Genomic DNA, 18,810 nt, shown 5'->3' with positions numbered 1-18,810 from the left:
CTATTTACAGACCGGCCATGTCTTATCGTGTGCATAGGCACGGCTAAGTCCAAATGTCTCCATTCAACGCTTTAAATAGCTATAAATATTCACATGTTGTTGAGTGAATGCATGCATGGTCTACCATACGTTTTGCAGACCTATCACTTTGTAACTTAGGCATCCAAAGACAAGAACACTGTGACTATGCATAGATACAAACATGAGAAGACTGCTAAAAATAACTGCTACATTATATGGCTGTAAGGGGCAGGGAGAACGTATCTTGTGTGCTGCTGGTATTTGTGGGTTGAAAGCTCGGATGCCACTCTGCGTGCCTGCAGCCGGGGTGCAGCTTTCAGCACTGCCCCAAGATGGGATCACAGCCGATCCCTTGCTGCCAGAGAAGGTACCAGGGGACCCCAGACCCACAGATATAGCAGCACCGCAGAAGCAACAGCAGAAGCAACAACACCTTCACACTTGGTCACACACACCGTGTGGTTCACACACACTGCTCGCTCGCTGGACTGGACTGGACACCGAGCAGAGACACTGCCACAGGCACACTAGGTCACACACACACAGACTATCCGGTTCACGCACACTGAATCTCTGCGATGGACACTGCGCTGGATACAGACAAGGCAAGAATGAGCCTGGAAGATACAAAAAGGGCAGTGGTGTCTCCAAGCTCTCCACCTAACATGGAGTTCCAAGCCCTCCACCAGGCCCATCGGGACCGCTGGAAGAACACAGATGTGTCCATGTGTCGCCACAGCCTGTCCTTCCATCTGCACCACAGCCTGAGGATGGAGTTCTTCGCCAGCTTCCTGTACCTGCTGGAGCAGATCCCCCTGGGTAAGGACAGGGGCGCCACCAACCGCCTTCATCGGGCTCTGGGCAAAGTGAGGGGGAACGGGTGTGTTTGAGCATGTGTGTACTTTTGAGGGTTAAATCAGTCTTTACATGCATGCAGAGATACAGTTTGTACCGTAGGCTGTAAATGATCTTTGTGGGAATATGCTATATGAGAGACACTGGTGTTAATGGGACTTCCCTGCGTTAATAAAACCAATTATCCAATTACACTATGTGCTTTCTGGCTGTCTGATATGGCACCATACTGGCCAGCTCCTAGAACAGAGAGAATGTGCAATCAAGCACCTACTCTAATCCATAGCTCTCATCTAATCAATAGCTCTCACAATCACCTTGGTGTAGCCTGATTTCAGGTCCTATAATCAGTTGAAAATGTTCCCACCATCTAACCATACTGACCATCCCAGCATCCTGACCATTTATCATGATTAAACAAGAGGTGGAACCTATGCATCTCAATGCATGATGATATAGTAAAGAGAGAGAAGCGCTAACTGTTTAGGCAGGATACTCGTACTGTACGTCCAGTGGCCTTGTGGTGTGTTCGCAAATTAAATCTGGAGTACCAGAGTGCGCTCTGGGCATATGTAAATTCAGAGCGTTTTGCTCTCGGAGCGTTCAGAGAAAACCCTGGATACTCTGGCCAAGGAGTAGGGTTGATCCTCGAGTTCTGACCTCACTACGGCAGTCAAGCATCCAAGCTAACTGTCTAACGTTGGCTAGCTGGCTAGCTACTCCCAGACACAACTGAGAGAACAACCTCACTCTGACCATTTTACTCGCCCTAGTAGAGCTGTTTAGGCTGTTTTCATGTTATCCAGAGCATTGGTGGCCGTAACTGTGCTGCTGGCAACAATGTAATGACTTTTTTTTAACAACGTTTACCAACACCGGGCATATTTAACGGGTGTTGAGCTCTCGTAATTGTATCAGTTATTCTGCACTCTGGCACAATCATACGAGAGTGCTCTGAAATCGGAGATGATCGCCAGAGTAAATTTATGACTGCACCCTTGATTTCCTAATTTTCTTGGAGATTTCAGTGGGTCAAACTAACCTGTCCAGGAATAGGCCCATCAATGGCATGTGACGTGTGTAAACACTGTGTCATGTCAAGAGGTGTTTGATTCATGACAGTCAGAGTTTCATAGTCATTATTTGTTTATTTATTGAACCTTTATTTAACTAGGCAAGTCAGTTAAGAACACATGTTTATTTACAATGACGGCCTACCGGGGAACAGTGGTTTAACTGCCTTAATCAGGGACAGAACGACATTGTTACCTTGTCAAACAATTCCCTAATTGCATGTAAATTGGTGTGTAAACCTCTGACATTCTCTTGGTTTTGAAATTCAGTCCTTTGGTGAAGGATATGTTTGTCCAAACAGATGAAAGGTCACAGAGTCTGGAAACTCTTTACCTTCACTAATGAGGTGAACTAATTGTGGGTGATGATAGGGGAAGTTGGCCGTAAAATGGCATTTGACTGGCAGAATGACACCTTTCACACTCAGTCTTCCCGTCCTCTGAGACATCTTGACCGTGTTACTATACTTATCCCTCTCTCCTGTAGGCGTCCCGAGTGTGCACACCAATACTGTATCAGAATACCATCTGATGCCTTGTGACCTTCAAACATTACTCGGCCAAGTGAACACCTGACTTGAGGCGTCTTGGAAGTTCTTGACATGTTTGGTTCGATACTCTGATTGTCTTCTTCCCCTTGGTTTTAACCTCTGTCTTCTTCTCCTTGGTTTTAACCTCTCATTGTCTTCTTCCCCTTGGTTTTAACCTCTGTCTTCCTCTCCTTGGTTTTAACCTCCCATTGTCTTCTTCTCCTTGGTTTTAACCTCTCATTGTCTTCTTCTCCTTGGTTTTAACCTCTCATTGTCTTCTTCTCCTTGGTTTTAACCTCTCATTGTCTTCTTCTCCTTGGTTTTAACCTCTCATTGTCTTCTTCTCCTTGGTTTTAACCTCTGTCTTCCTCTCCTTGGTTTTAACCTCTCATTGTCTTCTTCTCCTTGGTTTTAACCTCTCATTGTCTTCTTCTCCTTGGTTTTAACCTCTCATTGTCTTCTTCCCCTTGGTTTTAACCTCTGTCTTCCTCTCCTTGGTTTTCTGGTGTAGTTCTCATTATTGATTACACACACACACACACACACACACACCTGTCTACTGCAAGGGAAGCCTTGCCAGTAGAGTTCTGATCTGGGTTATACCTGTCTACTGCACCTCCCCTTAGCAGTAGAGTTCTGATCTGCCTATACCTGTCTACTGCACCTCCCCTTAGCAGTAGAGTTCTGATCTGCCTATACCTGTCTACTGCACCTCCCCTTAGCAGTAGAGTTCTGATCTGCCTATACCTGTCTACTGCACCTCCCCTTAGCAGTAGAGTTCTGATCTGCCTATACCTGTCTACTGTACCTCCCCGTAGTAGTAGAGTTCTGATCTGGGCTATACCTGTCTACTGCACCTCCCCTTAGCAGTAGAGTTCTGATCTGCCTATACCTGTCTACTGTACCTCCCCTTAGTAGTAGAGTTCTGATCTGGGCTATACCTGTCTACTGCACCTCCCCTTAGCAGTAGACTTCTGATCTGGGCTATACCTGTCTACTGCACCTCCCCTTGCCAGTAGAGTTCTGATCTGGTCTATAGCTGTCTACTGCACCTCCCCTTGCCAGTAGAGTTCTGATCTGGTCTATAGCTGTCTACTGCACCTCCCCTTAGCAGTAGAGTTCTGATCTGGGCTATACCTGTCTACTGCACCTCCCCTTAGCAGTATAGTTCTGATCTGGGCTATACCTGTCTACTGCACCTCCCCTTAGCAGTAGAGTTCTGATCTGGTCTATACCTGTCTACTGCACCTCCCCTTGCCAGTAGAGTTCTGATCTGGGCTATACCTGTCTACTTATCCCTCTCTCCTGTAAGCGTCCCGAGTGTGCACACCAATACTGTATCAGAATACCATCTGATGCCTTGTGACCTTCAAACATTACTCGGCCAAGTGAACACCTGACTTGAGGCGTCTTGGAAGTTCTTGACATGTTTGGTTCGATACTCTGATTGTCTTCTTCCCCTTGGTTTTAACCTCTGTCTTCTTCTCCTTGGTTTTAACCTCTCATTGTCTTCTTCCCCTTGGTTTTAACCTCTGTCTTCCTCTCCTTGGTTTTAACCTCCCATTGTCTTCTTCTCCTTGGTTTTAACCTCTCATTGTCTTCTTCTCCTTGGTTTTAACCTCTCATTGTCTTCTTCTCCTTGGTTTTAACCTCTCATTGTCTTCTTCTCCTTGGTTTTAACCTCTCATTGTCTTCTTCTCCTTGGTTTTAACCTCTGTCTTCCTCTCCTTGGTTTTAACCTCTCATTGTCTTCTTCTCCTTGGTTTTAACCTCTCATTGTCTTCTTCTCCTTGGTTTTAACCTCTCATTGTCTTCTTCCCCTTGGTTTTAACCTCTGTCTTCCTCTCCTTGGTTTTAACCTCTCATTGTCTTATTCTCCTTGGTTTTAACCTCTGATTGTCTTCTTATCCTTGGTTTTAACCTCTCATTGTCTTCTGCTCCTTGGTTTTAACCTCTCATTGTCTTCTTCTCCTTGGTTTTAACCTCTCATTGTCTTCTTCCCCTTGGTTTTAACCTCTGTCTTCTTCTCCTTGGTTTTCACCTCTCATTGTCTTATTCTCCTTGGTTTTAACCTCTCATTGTCTTCTTCTCCTTGGTTTTAACCTCTCATTGTCTTCTTCTCCTTGGTTTTAACCTCTCATTGTCTTCTTCTCCTTGGTTTTAACCTCTCATTGTCTTCTTCTCCTTGGTTTTAACCTCTCATTGTCTTCTTCTCCTTGGTTTTAACCTCTCATTGTCTTCTTCTCCTTGGTTTTAACCTCTCATTGTCTTTTTCTCCTTGGTTTTAACCTCTCATTGTCTTCTTCTCCTTGGTTTTAACCTCTCATTGTCTTCTTCTCCTTGGTTTTAACCTCTCATTGTCTTCTTCTCCTTGGTTTTAACCTCTCATTGTCTTCTTCTCCTTGGTTTTAACCTCTCATTGTCTTATTCTCCTTGGTTTTAACCTCTGATTGTCTTCTTATCCTTGGTTTTAACCTCTCATTGTCTTCTTCTCCTTGGTTTTAACCTCTCATTGTCTTCTTCTCCTTGGTTTTAACCTCTCATTGTCTTCTTCTCCTTGGTTTTAACCTCTCATTGTCTTCTTCTCCTTGGTTTTAACCTCTGCCTTCCTCTCCTTGGTTTTAACCTCTGTCTTCTTCCCCTTGGTTTTAACCTCTGTCTTCTTCCCCTTGGTTTTAACATCTGTCTTCTTCTCCTTGGTTTTAACCTCTGTCTTCCTCTCCTTGGTTTTAACCTCTCATTGTCTTCCTCTCCTTGGTTTTAACCTCTGTCTTCTTCCCCTTGGTTTTAACCTCTCATTGTCTTCTTCTCCTTGGTTTTAACCTCTGTCTTCCTCTCCTTGGTTTTAACCTCTGTCTTCTTCCCCTTGGTTTTAACCTCTGTCTTCCTCTCCTTGGTTTTAACCTCTCATTGTCTTCTTCTCCTTGGTTTTAACCTCTGTCTTCCTCTCCTTGGTTTTAACCTCTGTCTTCTTCCCCTTGGTTTTAACCTCTGTCTTCTTCTCCTTGGTTTTAACCTCTGTCTTCTTCTCCTTGGTTTTAACCTCTGTCTTCTTCTCCTTGGTTTTAACCTCTCATTGTCTTCTTCTCCTTGGTTTTAACCTCTGTCTTCCTCTCCTTGGTTTTAACCTCTCATTGTCTTCTTCCCCTTGGTTTTAACCTCTGTCTTCCTCTCCTTGGTTTTAACCTCTGTCTTCTTCTCCTTGGTTTTAACCTCTGATTGTCTTCTTCTCCTTGGTTTTAACCTCTGTCTTCCTCTCCTTGGTTTTAACCTCTGTCTTCCTCTCCTTGGTTTTAAGCTCTGTCTTCCTCTCCTTGGTTTTAACCTCTGTCTTCCTCTCCTTGGTTTTAACCTCTGTCTTCCTCTCCTTGGTTTTAACCTCTCATTGTCTTCTTCTCCTTGGTTTTAACCTCTGTCTTCCTCTCCTTGGTTTTAACCTCTGTCTTCTTCCCCTTGGTTTTAACCTCTGTCTTCTTCCCCTTGGTTTTAACCTCTGTCTTCTTCTCCTTGGTTTTAACCTCTGTCTTCCTCTCCTTGGTTTTAACCTCTCATTGTCTTCCTCTCCTTGGTTTTAACCTCTGTCTTCTTCCCCTTGGTTTTAACCTCTCATTGTCTTCTTCTCCTTGGTTTTAACCTCTGTCTTCCTCCCCTTGGTTTTAACCTCTGTCTTCTTCCCCTTGGTTTTAACCTCTGTCTTCCTCTCCTTGGTTTTAACCTCTCATTGTCTTCTTCTCCTTGGTTTTAACCTCTGTCTTCCTCTCCTTGGTTTTAACCTCTGTCTTCTTCCCCTTGGTTTTAACCTCTGTCTTCTTCTCCTTGGTTTTAACCTCTGTCTTCTTCTCCTTGGTTTTAACCTCTGTCTTCTTCTCCTTGGTTTTAACCTCTCATTGTCTTCTTCTCCTTGGTTTTAACCTCTGTCTTCCTCTCCTTGGTTTTAACCTCTGTCTTCTTCCCCTTCGTTTTAACCTCTGTCTTCTTCTCCTTGGTTTTAACCTCTGTCTTCCTCTCCTTGGTTTTAACCTCTCATTGTCTTCTTCCCCTTGGTTTTAACCTCTGTCTTCCTCTCCTTGGTTTTAACCTCTGTCTTCTTCTCCTTGGTTTTAACCTCTCATTGTCTTCTTCTCCTTGGTTTTAACCTCTGTCTTCCTCTCCTTGGTTTTAACCTCTGTCTTCCTCTCCTTGGTTTTAACCTCTGTCTTCTTCTCCTTGGTTTTAACCTCTGATTGTCTTCTTCTCCTTGGTTTTAACCTCTGTCTTCCTCTCCTTGGTTTTAACCTCTGTCTTCCTCTCCTTGGTTTTAAGCTCTGTCTTCCTCTCCTTGGTTTTAACCTCTGTCTTCTTCTCCTTGGTTTTAACCTCTCATTGTCTTCTTCTCCTTGGTTTTAACCTCTGATTGTCTGGAGGTGACCGTGAAAATCCCACTCCTGGACCTCTTCCCTGTCGGGTGCCTTTTAGCATTGTGGCGTGCGTCCAATTGGAAGCAAATTACTTTATAATGACATCAGGGACTCTGCGAGTGCGATTGTTGCATCATCTTGCCCTAAATTTTGCCGTGACACGTTTCCAGCTGACAAATGCATCGGCCCTCCCCCGACCCACACCCTGACACCCACCTGTCGCCTAAGCCCAGAGAAATGTCTTCCGATTCTTCTAGTTTTAACCAAAGGTCCCTCTCACTGGAAATACTGTACTCAACAAGACCTACAAAACAAATAGAAACATATAGAATAATTTTACTAACTGGTGAGAAAAAAGTAGAACCCCAGTGTCAAAGGTTATGCGCTTGAATACCAAAATGAACAGTAAAAGTTTATAATCAAAGCATTGGGTGCATACAGTCCCAACGTATATATTGTTTACATCACATACCTGTAGTCCTCTTACTCCATACCACAGCTGATCATGCGGTTGGAAAACACCCTTATTTTTAGACTTATAATCAAATTATCGTCATGCGTCTCTCGGGCAGATCATCAGCTCTTATCCATAGTTAGTGATCCAGTGTCCTGTTCTGTTCTTCAGCACACCTGTTCCTCCTGCGTGACTTTGTCCTCTTCCCCAGTAGTGTGGTGAAGAGTGTTATTCACACGGACATAACATGACAATGGCACTTGACTATGGCCATGGGAAAAGGTCAATCAGTTGTGTGTGTGTGTATCCCACAGTCAAGCTCTTCGCAGTGACCTGCGAGAAAATCAAAGGGGAGAAGTACTTCTACTACAAGGCGCAGCAGTTCTACGAGGACGTGGAGCCGTCAGAGGAGGGGATGATGGGAGACTTCGTTGAGATCTCCCACATCGACCTGGAAGGCTCCAGGAACTTTCTGAGCAGGTTTATTGTAAGTCTACACTACATTACACATGTGTCACTGAAATGACACATCTGACTTGGTTGAAAACTGAGTGGTAGTGACCTTGGAGCCTGAGTGTGTTACAGAACCCAAGTTGATATTTGTATCAGTATCTGTTTATGACATGAAATGCATCATCTTTCTGCTATAAAAAATACCTTCTCCCATGAGTCCATCCCTTCTCATCTACAAAGGGAGCTGTACCTCTGCCCAGAACACATCATGTCACTAATGGTCATCTTGACCTTCTGCCAGGCCGGCTCTGTAACAACACCCTCATGTCCAGAGCCCCAGACATTAATCCCTAATGTTACACCTGGTCCACAAGACTGGAGAGGGTCAACGTGTGTGCGTGTCTGTGTGTGTGTGCTGTACTTACATGAATGGGGATTTGTGTTACATGGAAACTAGGCTATTAACGGTCATATCTGGTGTGGTTCTCATTATTGATAGTCATATCTGGTGTGGTTCTCATTATTGATAGTCATATCTGGTGTGGTTCTCATTATTGATAGTCATATCTGGTGTGGTTCTCATTATTGATAGTCATATCTGGTGTGGTTCTCATTATTGATAGTCATATCTGGTGTGGTTCTCATTATTGATAGTCATATCTGATGTGGTTCTCATTATTGTTAGTCATATCTGGTGTGGTTCTCATTATTGATAGTCATATCTGGTGTGGTTCTCATTATTGATAGTCATATCTGGTGTGGTTCTCATTATTGATTGTCATATCTGGTGTAGTTCTCATTATTGATTACACACACACACACACACACACACCTGTCTACTGCAAGGGAAGCCTTGCCAGTAGAGTTCTGATCTGGGTTATACCTGTCTACTGCACCTCCCCTTAGCAGTAGAGTTCTGATCTGCCTATACCTGTCTACTGCACCTCCCCTTAGCAGTAGAGTTCTGATCTGCCTATACCTGTCTACTGCACCTCCCCTTAGCAGTAGAGTTCTGATCTGCCTATACCTGTCTACTGTACCTCCCCGTAGTAGTAGAGTTCTGATCTGGGCTATACCTGTCTACTGCACCTCCCCTTAGCAGTAGAGTTCTGATCTGCCTATACCTGTCTACTGTACCTCCCCTTAGTAGTAGAGTTCTGATCTGGGCTATACCTGTCTACTGCACCTCCCCTTAGCAGTAGACTTCTGATCTGGGCTATACCTGTCTACTGCACCTCCCCTTGCCAGTAGAGTTCTGATCTGGTCTATAGCTGTCTACTGCACCTCCCCTTGCCAGTAGAGTTCTGATCTGGTCTATAGCTGTCTACTGCACCTCCCCTTAGCAGTAGAGTTCTGATCTGGGCTATACCTGTCTACTGCACCTCCCCTTAGCAGTATAGTTCTGATCTGGGCTATACCTGTCTACTGCACCTCCCCTTAGCAGTAGAGTTCTGATCTGGTCTATACCTGTCTACTGCACCTCCCCTTGCCAGTAGAGTTCTGATCTGGGCTATACCTGTCTACTGCACCTCCCCTTGCCAGTAGAGTTCTGATCTGGTCTATAGCTGTCTACTGCACCTCCCCTTAGCAGTAGAGTTCTGATCTGGGCTATACCTGTCTACTGCACCTCCCCTTAGCTGTAGAGTTCTGATCTGGGCTATACCTGTCTACTGCACCTCCCCTTGCCAGTAGAGTTCTGATCTGGTCTATACCTGTCTACTGCACCTCCCCTTGCCAGTAGAGTTCTGATCTGGGCTATACCTGTCTACTGCACCTCCCCTTGCCAGTAGAGTTCTGATCTGGGCTATACCTGTCTACTGCACCTCCCCTTGCCAGTAGAGTTCTGATCTGGGCTATACCTGTCTACTGCACCTCCCCTTGCCAGTAGAGTTCTGATCTGGTCTATAGCTGTCTACTGCACCTCCCCTTAGCAGTAGAGTTCTGATCTGGTCTATACCTGTCTACTGCACCTCCCCTTGCCAGTAGAGTTCTGATCTGGTCTATACCTGTCTACTGCAAGGGAAGCCTTGCCAGTAGAGTTCTGATCTGGGCTATACCTGTCTACTGCACCTCCCCTTGCCAGTAGAGTTATGAACTCATTCCAGACTATAATAATCTGCCATTTCATTTATTACATTTAATAAGTCACAAGAAAAATATCCTTGAATAGCTTATCTCCTCGCCGGGCGGTAAAGCAGGGGACTTTCACAATGATGCGTTTAGGTAACATACACGTTAGCAGTGGTGTAAAGTACTTAAGTAGAAACACTTTACAGTACTACTTAAGCACTGTTTTGGGGTATCTGTACTTTACTATTTATATTTTTGACAACTTTTACTTCACTACATTCTTAAGGAAAATTATGTACTTTTTACTCCATACATTTTCCCTGACACCCAAAAGAACTCGTTACATTTTGAATGCTTTGCAGGACAGGAAAATGTTCCAATTCACACTGTAACGGTTGTCGTCTTCCTCTTCTGAGGAGGAGTAGGAAATATCGGACCAATATGCAGCGTGGTAAGTGTTGGTCATATTTATTTCACAGAACACAAACAAACAAGCGAATAAAGGAAAACCAAAACAGTATGGTGAAAACACTGAAACGGAAAATAACCACCCACAACTAACAGTGGGGAAACAGGCTGCCTAAGTATGGTTCTCAATCAGAGACAACAACTACCCACAACTAACAGTGGGGAAACAGGCTACCTAAGTATGGTTCTCAATCAGAGACAACAACTACCCACAACTAACAGTGGGGAAACAGGCTGCCTAAGTATGGTTCTCAATCAGAGACAACAACTACCCACAAACAAGAGTGGGGAAACAGGCTGCCTAAGTATGGTTCTCAGAGACAACAACTACCCACAAACAAGAGTGGGGAAACAGGCTGCCTAAGTATGGTTCTCAATCAGAGACAACAACTACCCACAACTAACAGTGGGGAAACAGGCTGCCTAAGTATGGTTCTCAATCAGAGACAACAACTACCCACAAACAAGAGTGGGGAAACAGGCTACCTAAGTATGGTTCTCAATCAGAGACAACAACTACCCACAAACAAGAGTGGGGAAACAGGCTACCTAAGTATGGTTCTCCATCAGAGACAACAACTACCCACAACTAACAGTGGGAAAACAGGCTGCCTAAGTATGGTTCTCAATCAGAGACAACAACTACCCACAACTAACAGTGGGGAAACAGGCTGCCTAAGTATGGTTCTCAATCAGAGACAACAACTACCCACAAACAAGCGTGGGGAAACAGGCTACCTAAGTATGGTTCTCAATCAGAGACAACAACTACCCACAACTAACAGTGGGGAAACAGGCTGCCTAAGTATGGTTCTCAATCAGAGACAACAACTACCCACAAACAAGCGTGGGGAAACAGGCTGCCTAAGTATGGTTCTCAATCAGAGACAACAACTACCCACAACTAACAGTGGGAAAACAGGCTACCTAAGTATGGTTCTCAATCAGAGACAACAACTACCCACAACTAACAGTGGGGAAACAGGCTGCCTAAGTATGGTTCTCAATCAGAGACAACAACTACCCACAAACAAGTGTGGGGAAACAGGCTGCCTAAGTATGGTTCTCAATCAGAGACAACAACTACCCACAACTAACAGTGGGAAAACAGGCTACCTAAGTATGGTTCTCAATCAGAGACAACAACTACCCACAACTAACAGTGGGGAAACAGGCTGCCTAAGTATGGTTCTCAATCAGAGACAACAACTACCCACAACTAACAGTGGGGAAACAGGCTGCCTAAGTATGGTTCTCAGAGACAACAACTACCCACAAACAAGAGTGGGGAAACAGGCTGCCTAAGTATGGTTCTCAATCAGAGACAACAACTACCCACAAACAAGAGTGGGGAAACAGGCTGCCTAAGTATGGTTCTCAATCAGAGACAACAACTACCCACAACTAACAGTGGGGAAACAGGCTACCTAAGTATGGTTCTCAATCAGAGACAACAACTACCCACAAACAAGAGTGGGGAAACAGGCTGCCTAAGTATGGTTCTCAATCAGAGACAACAACTACCCACAAACAAGAGTGGGGAAACAGGCTGCCTAAGTATGGTTCTCAATCAGAGACAACAACTACCCACAAACAAGAGTGGGGAAACAGGCTGCCTAAGTATGGTTCTCAATCAGAGACAACAACTACCCACAAACAAGAGTGGGGAAACAGGCTGCCTAAGTATGGTTCTCAATCAGAGACAACAACTACCCACAACTAACAGTGGGAAAACAGGCTGCCTAAGTATGGTTCTCAATCAGAGACAACAACTACCCACAAACAAGAGTGGGGAAACAGGCTGCCTAAGTATGGTTCTCAATCAGAGACAACAACTACCCACAACTAACTGTGGGAAAACAGGCTGCCTAAGTATGGTTCTCAATCAGAGACAACAACTACCCACAAACAAGAGTGGGGAAACAGGCTGCCTAAGTATGGTTCTCAGAGACAACAACTACCCACAACTAACAGTGGGAAAACAGGCTGCCTAAGTATGGTTCTCAATCAGAGACAACAACTACCCACAACTAACAGTGGGAAAACAGGCTGCCTAAGTATGGTTCTCAATCAGAGACAACAACTACCCACAAACAAGAGTGGGGAAACAGGCTGCCTAAGTATGGTTCTCAATCAGAGACAACAACTACCCACAAACAAGAGTGGGGAAACAGGCTGCCTAAGTATGGTTCTCAATCAGAGACAACAACTACCCACAAACAAGCGTGGGGAAACAGGCTGCCTAAGTATGGTTCTCAATCAGAGACAACAACTACCCACAACTAACAGTGGGAAAACAGGCTGCCTAAGTATGGTTCTCAATCAGAGACAACAACTACCCACAAACAAGAGTGGGGAAACAGGCTACCTAAGTATGGTTCTCAATCAGAGACAACAACTACCCACAACTAACAGTGGGGAAACAGGCTGCCTAAGTATGGTTCTCAATCAGAGACAACAACTACCCACAACTAACTGTGGGAAAACAGGCTGCCTAAGTATGGTTCTCAATCAGAGACAACAACTACCCACAAACAAGAGTGGGGAAACAGGCTGCCTAAGTATGGTTCTCAATCAGAGACAACAACTACCCACAACTAACTGTGGGAAAACAGGCTGCCTAAGTATGGTTCTCAATCAGAGACAACAACTACCCACAAACAAGAGTGGGGAAACAGGCTGCCTAAGTATGGTTCTCAGAGACAACAACTACCCACAACTAACAGTGGGAAAACAGGCTGCCTAAGTATGGTTCTCAATCAGAGACAACAACTACCCACAACTAACAGTGGGAAAACAGGCTGCCTAAGTATGGTTCTCAATCAGAGACAACAACTACCCACAAACAAGAGTGGGGAAACAGGCTGCCTAAGTATGGTTCTCAATCAGAGACAACAACTACCCACAAACAAGCGTGGGGAAACAGGCTGCCTAAGTATGGTTCTCAATCAGAGACAACAACTACCCACAACTAACAGTGGGGAAACAGGCTACCTAAGTATGGTTCTCAATCAGAGACAACGATTGACAGCTGCCTCTGATTGGGAACCATACCAGGCCCAACACATAGAAATATAAACACAAGAACAAAACATAGAATGCCCACCCCAACTCACGCCCTGACCAACCTAAAATAGAGACATACAAAAGGAACTAAGGTCAGGACGTGACACACACACTTAGCAAAATCCCTGGTCATCCATACTGCCTCTGATCTGGAGGACTCACTAAACATAAATGTTTTGTTTGTAAATTATGTCTGGGTGTTGGAGTATGCCCCTGGCTATTCGTAAATTTAAAAATAACATTGTGATCAATATAAGGAATTTAAAATGAGTTATACTTTTACTTTTGATACTTACAGTGCCTTGCGAAAGTATTCGCCCCCTTGAACTTTGCAACCTTTTGCCACATTTCAGGCTTCAAACATGAAGATATAAAACTGTATTATTTTGTGAAGAATCAACAACAAGTGGGACACAATCATGAAGTGGAACGACATTTATTGGATATTTCAAACTTTTTTAACAAATCAAAAACTGAAAAATTGAGCGCGCAAAATTATTCAGCCCCTTTACTTTCAGTGCAGCAAACTCTCTCCAGAAGTTCAGTGAGGATCTCTGAATGATCCAATGTTGACCTAAATGACTAATGATGATAAATACAATCCACCTGTGTGTAATCAAGTCTCCGTATAAATGCACCTGCACTGTGATAGTCTCAGAGGTCCGTTAAAAGCGCAGAGAGCATCATGAAGAACAAGGAACACACCAGGCAGGTCCGAGATACTGTTGTGAAGAAGTTTAAAGCCGGATTTGGATACAAAAAGATTTCCCAAGCTTTAAACATCCCAAGGAGCACTGTGCAAGCGATAATATTGAAATGGAAGGAGTATCAGACCACTGCAAATCTACCAAGACCTGGCCGTCCCTCTAAACTTTCAGCTCATACAAGGAGAAGACTGATCAGAGATGCAGCCAAGAGGCCCATGATCACTCTGGATGAACTGCAGAGATCTACAGCTGAGGTGGGAGACTCTGTCCATAGGACAACAATCAGTCGTATATTGCACAAATCTGGCCTTTATGGAAGTGTGGCAAGAAGAAAGCCATTTCTTAAAGATATCCGTAAAAAGTGTCGTTTAAAGTTTGCCACAAGCCACCTGGGAGACACACCAAACATGTGGAAGAAGGTGCTCTGGTCAGTTGGAACTTTTTGGCAACAATGCAAAATGTTATGTTTGGCGTAAAAGCAACACAGCTCATCACACTGAACACACCATCCCCACTGTCAAACATGGTGGTGGCAGCATCATGGTTTGGGCCTGCTTTTCTTCATGTGTATAACACACATTGTTATGGGCTTAAACAAAAGAAGACACCTGTACGATGTCAGATATAGAGATGAAATTTATTACATTTTGAGTTTGCATCCTAATATTACACTTTATATAAATCCCAGAAGACTGAAAGATAAAACCGTTTGACATAGAAACACTGCATTTTCTGCGGCTTTTTAAAATCATGTTTATTAATTATGAAATCATGAAACACATTAAGATCTTTCTTCCTATGAGGCAACAATGTCATTTGACTGCAGGAAAGGGCTACAGTATCTTTACTTTTACTCAGGTATGACAATTAGGTCATTTTTCCACCACTGTATGTTAGAGCCAACATAATATACAGATATAGGATCTTAATTTGAGCCAGATTGCTACAACAGGAAAATAATCCTGAAGCAATAGAAAATGTGAACTATTATGTGGATTATAATTAATGGACAATGGCAAAGGTCCTGTGTATGACAGATATAGCTTTAGTTGCACAGCATAGTCTCCATTTAGTTGCAACACACACACAGTCTTAGATTAGGGTCACCCGAAACGTTATACAGTTGGCTACATTTCATAGTACTAGACACATGTACATTTCACAGTACTAGACACATGTACATTTCACAGTACTAGACACATGTACATTTCATAGTACTAGACACATGTACATTTCATAGTACTAGACACATGTACATTTCATAGTACTAGACACATGTACATTTCATAGTACTAGAGACATGTACATTTCATAGTACTAGAGACCTGTACATTTCATAGTACTAGACACATGTACATTTCATAGTACTAGACACATGTACATTTCACAGTACTAGACACATGTACATTTCACAGTACTAGACACATGTACATTTCACAGTACTAGACACATGTACATTTCATAGTACTAGACACATGTACATTTCATAGTACTAGACACATGTACATTTCATAGTACTAGAGACATGTACATTTCATAGTACTAGACACATGTACATTTCATAGTACTAGACACATGTACATTTCATAGTACTAGACACATGTACATTTTATAGTACGTCGGTCCATGTACTGCTCAACTGCTCTCTTGTATAAGGACATCCTTAGCTTAGACAGAGGAAGAGAACACTATGTTTCAGTCATACTCCATGGTCTCCTAAAACTCTACTGTGCAGAGTCTGGATTCTAATCCTGACAACTCCATTAAAACCTAACACAGTGGGGAGATGTAGAATGCAGCCAGGTTAAACTGAAGAACAAGCTATGTGAGCAATATGGCAGTAATTCACCAAACCAGGAAGCATCCTCCAACAACCATAGAGTTCCTCCGGGCCCCATCTTTCACCGAATCACGGACTGGGGCCCCCCTCATTCCTCAGGGAAGAGAGGGAGAGGAGTGAGGTCAGAGTACAAAATGCAAAGAAGTTAAAACGAGCATGAATCAAGAAAAGTTATTTTTTTGTTCTCTATGTAAGGTCAAAGTTCATAGTGTCATTACCCTGAGGTATGGTGCTTGTTTTTGCTCTCTGGGCTTTTGGGTTACAGAGGCCAGACATCTGGTATAGAAAAAAAGAATATGTATTACTGTGATCATAGCAAAGGACGCCAGGTAGCCTGATGTTTGTGTATACTTTTCCTGTGCGGAAGGATTTTCAAATGTCTGTCACATTACTGTAGTGTGTCTATTTACCAATGTGTACATGCTTGTGTATCATTCCATTCTTCAAACAGGGTCCTGGTAAGGCTGACACTAAGTGTGCCCTGGATTGTGGTTGTGGGATTGGGCGGGTATCTAAAGGTGTCCTCCTGCCCATCTTTGAGACCATGGAGATGTGTGACATGATTGAGGCCTTTCTGCTCCATGCCCATGAGGAGTACCTAGGAGACGACGCTGACCGCATAGAAACATACTACTGTTACAACCTGCAGGAGCTAACACCTCCCTCCAGGAAATATGATGTCGTCTGGATGCAGTGGTGTGCATGTAAGACTCACTCTCTGATCTACGTGTGTGTTTGTGTCTGATAGCGTGTGTGCGTCATGTTTGTGAAGTTTTCATGTTTTGACCTCTCATCTCCTATGTCTTTTCCATATGAGGTTGTTTACATTCAGTATGTGTGAGTACCTCCGTATGTAGAACGTCACATTAAAGCAACATGCAGTGTATGTACTGTATTCCATACTACCTATTGCATCTTAGCCTACGCCGCTCTGACATTGCTCATCCATATATTTAAGCAATAAGGCCTGACCCCTCAGGCCCTCAGTGGTATATGGCCAATATACCACGGCTAAGGGCTGTTCTTAGTCACGACACAACGCAGAGTTCTAGGACAGCCCTTAGCCGTGGCATATTGGTCATATATCACAAACCCCCGAGGTGCCTTATTGCTATTATAAACTGGTTACCAACGTAATTAGAGCAGTAAAAATAAACGTTTTGTCATACCGTCTGATATACCACAGCTTTCAGCCAATCAGAATTCAGGGTTCGAACCACCCAGTTAATAATTATATTTATTCCATTCCTTACTAAGATTTGTGTGTATTATATATTTGTTGTGGAATGGTTAGATATTACTTGTTAGATATTGCTGCACTGTCGGAACTAGAAGCACAAGCATTTTGCTATACTCTTAATAATATCTGCTAACCATGTGTATGTGACCAATAACATTTGATTTGATGTTGATTTGACATTACAGCAACATACAGACATTAGATATCAGAGCTCAACAGCAGTTAAAAGAGTATGAAGAACTCTGCCCAATTCCAGTCTTATTTTAGGAGGGACCAGCATTGAGTTTTCAGTGAAGGGATATTTCAGGTTGTGTTTATATTGCCATGTTAGGGGACCTCCTCATGTCACGCTCATTTGGTGAGCCCTGTCATGCTTAGGGTGTGCCCTGTCATGCTTAGGGTGTGCCCTGTCATGCTTAGGGTGTGCCCTGTCACGTTCTGTGTAGGGCAGGTTATATAAGACAACTCGAGGTGGAGGACGAATCTAGGTTCTAGATCTCAGAGAAAATGTATGGGTGGATAAAATCTATATAGTTAAAATAAGTTTGACAGACAGACGCAGGCAGACAGACAGACAGACTCTCCCTTACTCTGATTGGTGGGTCTTGTGTTGCGCTGTCCCATCTCCAGGTCACCTGACGGACAGGGACCTGATGCAGTTCCTGATGCGCTGTAAGAAGAGTCTGCGGCCCAACGGGGTTATCATCATTAAGGACAACATGGCCCGGAAGGGCTGCAAGCTGGATCCCATCGACAGCAGCATCATCCGTCACCTGGACATTATGAAGGACATCATCTTTAAGGCCGGCCTGAAGGTCCTGGCTGTGGAGAAACAAGAAGGATTCCCCGACGCCATCGTCCCTGTGTGGATGATCGCTATGCAGTAGACAGACAGACGAGCGGATGGACGGACTGACTGGCTGATAGACAGTATACAGTACCTTCGTTATTAGACATTCTGACACACTATTACAAGATTGTAACGTCTCACACCCCCTGACAAGCGCTCACTACTACTCCAATGAAGACAGAATGGTGTATATATAGATTTTACGTTGCTTTGTTTTTGTGCCAGTGTGTTATTTTTATATACCTCTGCCTGTAATATTGCAGATTTTAAATGAAGATTACTTTTTTACACGACATTACATGTTTTCTGGTTTGTCAATGTATAGTTAAGTTGAAATGCAGTATGTTGTGCTGACTGTAGCCTAAACTAATGCCTTAGCAAAAAAAACTTTTTTTTTGCCTAGCAACACACAAATTGCCTTAGCAACAAACAAAATGCCTCAGCAACAAACAAAAAAGTATTTTCATATGGTACGCTGATGTATGTAGCAAAATGTATTCATGCTCATTAAACTGTACAATGTAACCTCTAGACTTGCTGTATTACTTTGAGATCACACAGAACAAGACAGAATAATTGCATAGTTTGTACTCTGAGAAGTACCTTCGAGCTTTACTATAGGTTGTACTATAATTGCATACCATACGGAAATAGTTGTGTGAATTTAGATTTTGTAAATGCTTTCTGTCAGAGTATGTTTCTCATTATATTCCTGAAACAAAAGATAATAGGATTAGAGATGTGTAATCATAGTTGGCTATTATAATCAAGTCTGGGATGTAAACA

The 18,810-nt window shown here is 43.5% G+C and overlaps 1 protein-coding gene across 1 annotated transcript; it reads left to right on the top strand.

Annotated features, from left to right (window-relative positions):
* Positions 1–270: 270 nt before the first annotated feature.
* Positions 271–18,555, top strand: mettl11b (methyltransferase like 11B). The gene is made up of 4 exons (XM_021604676.2): positions 271–840; positions 7,645–7,817; positions 16,386–16,638; positions 17,805–18,555. The coding sequence occupies exons 1-4, from the start codon at positions 600–602 to the stop codon at positions 18,059–18,061; spliced, it is 924 nt and encodes a 307-aa protein (XP_021460351.1). The 5' UTR covers positions 271–599; the 3' UTR covers positions 18,062–18,555.
* The last annotated feature ends 255 nt before the right edge of the window (positions 18,556–18,810 follow it).

The sequence above is a fragment of the Oncorhynchus mykiss genome, chromosome 5 (genome assembly GCF_013265735.2).
Source record: "Oncorhynchus mykiss isolate Arlee chromosome 5, USDA_OmykA_1.1, whole genome shotgun sequence".
In the NCBI taxonomy this organism is placed as follows: Eukaryota; Metazoa; Chordata; class Actinopteri; order Salmoniformes; family Salmonidae; genus Oncorhynchus; species Oncorhynchus mykiss.
Note: the sequence above shows the minus strand (reverse complement) of the source record. Positions and strands in the feature narration are given on the sequence as shown.

Coding starts and splice junctions, on each gene's coding strand:
- mettl11b (XM_021604676.2), top strand. CDS start 600: ATGGACACTGCGCTGGATACAGACAAGGCAAGAATGAGCCTGGAAGAT. Junction 841..7,644: donor GCTGGAGCAGATCCCCCTGG/GTAAGGACAGGG, acceptor TGTATCCCACAG/TCAAGCTCTTCGCAGTGACC. Junction 7,818..16,385: donor ACTTTCTGAGCAGGTTTATT/GTAAGTCTACAC, acceptor TTCTTCAAACAG/GGTCCTGGTAAGGCTGACAC.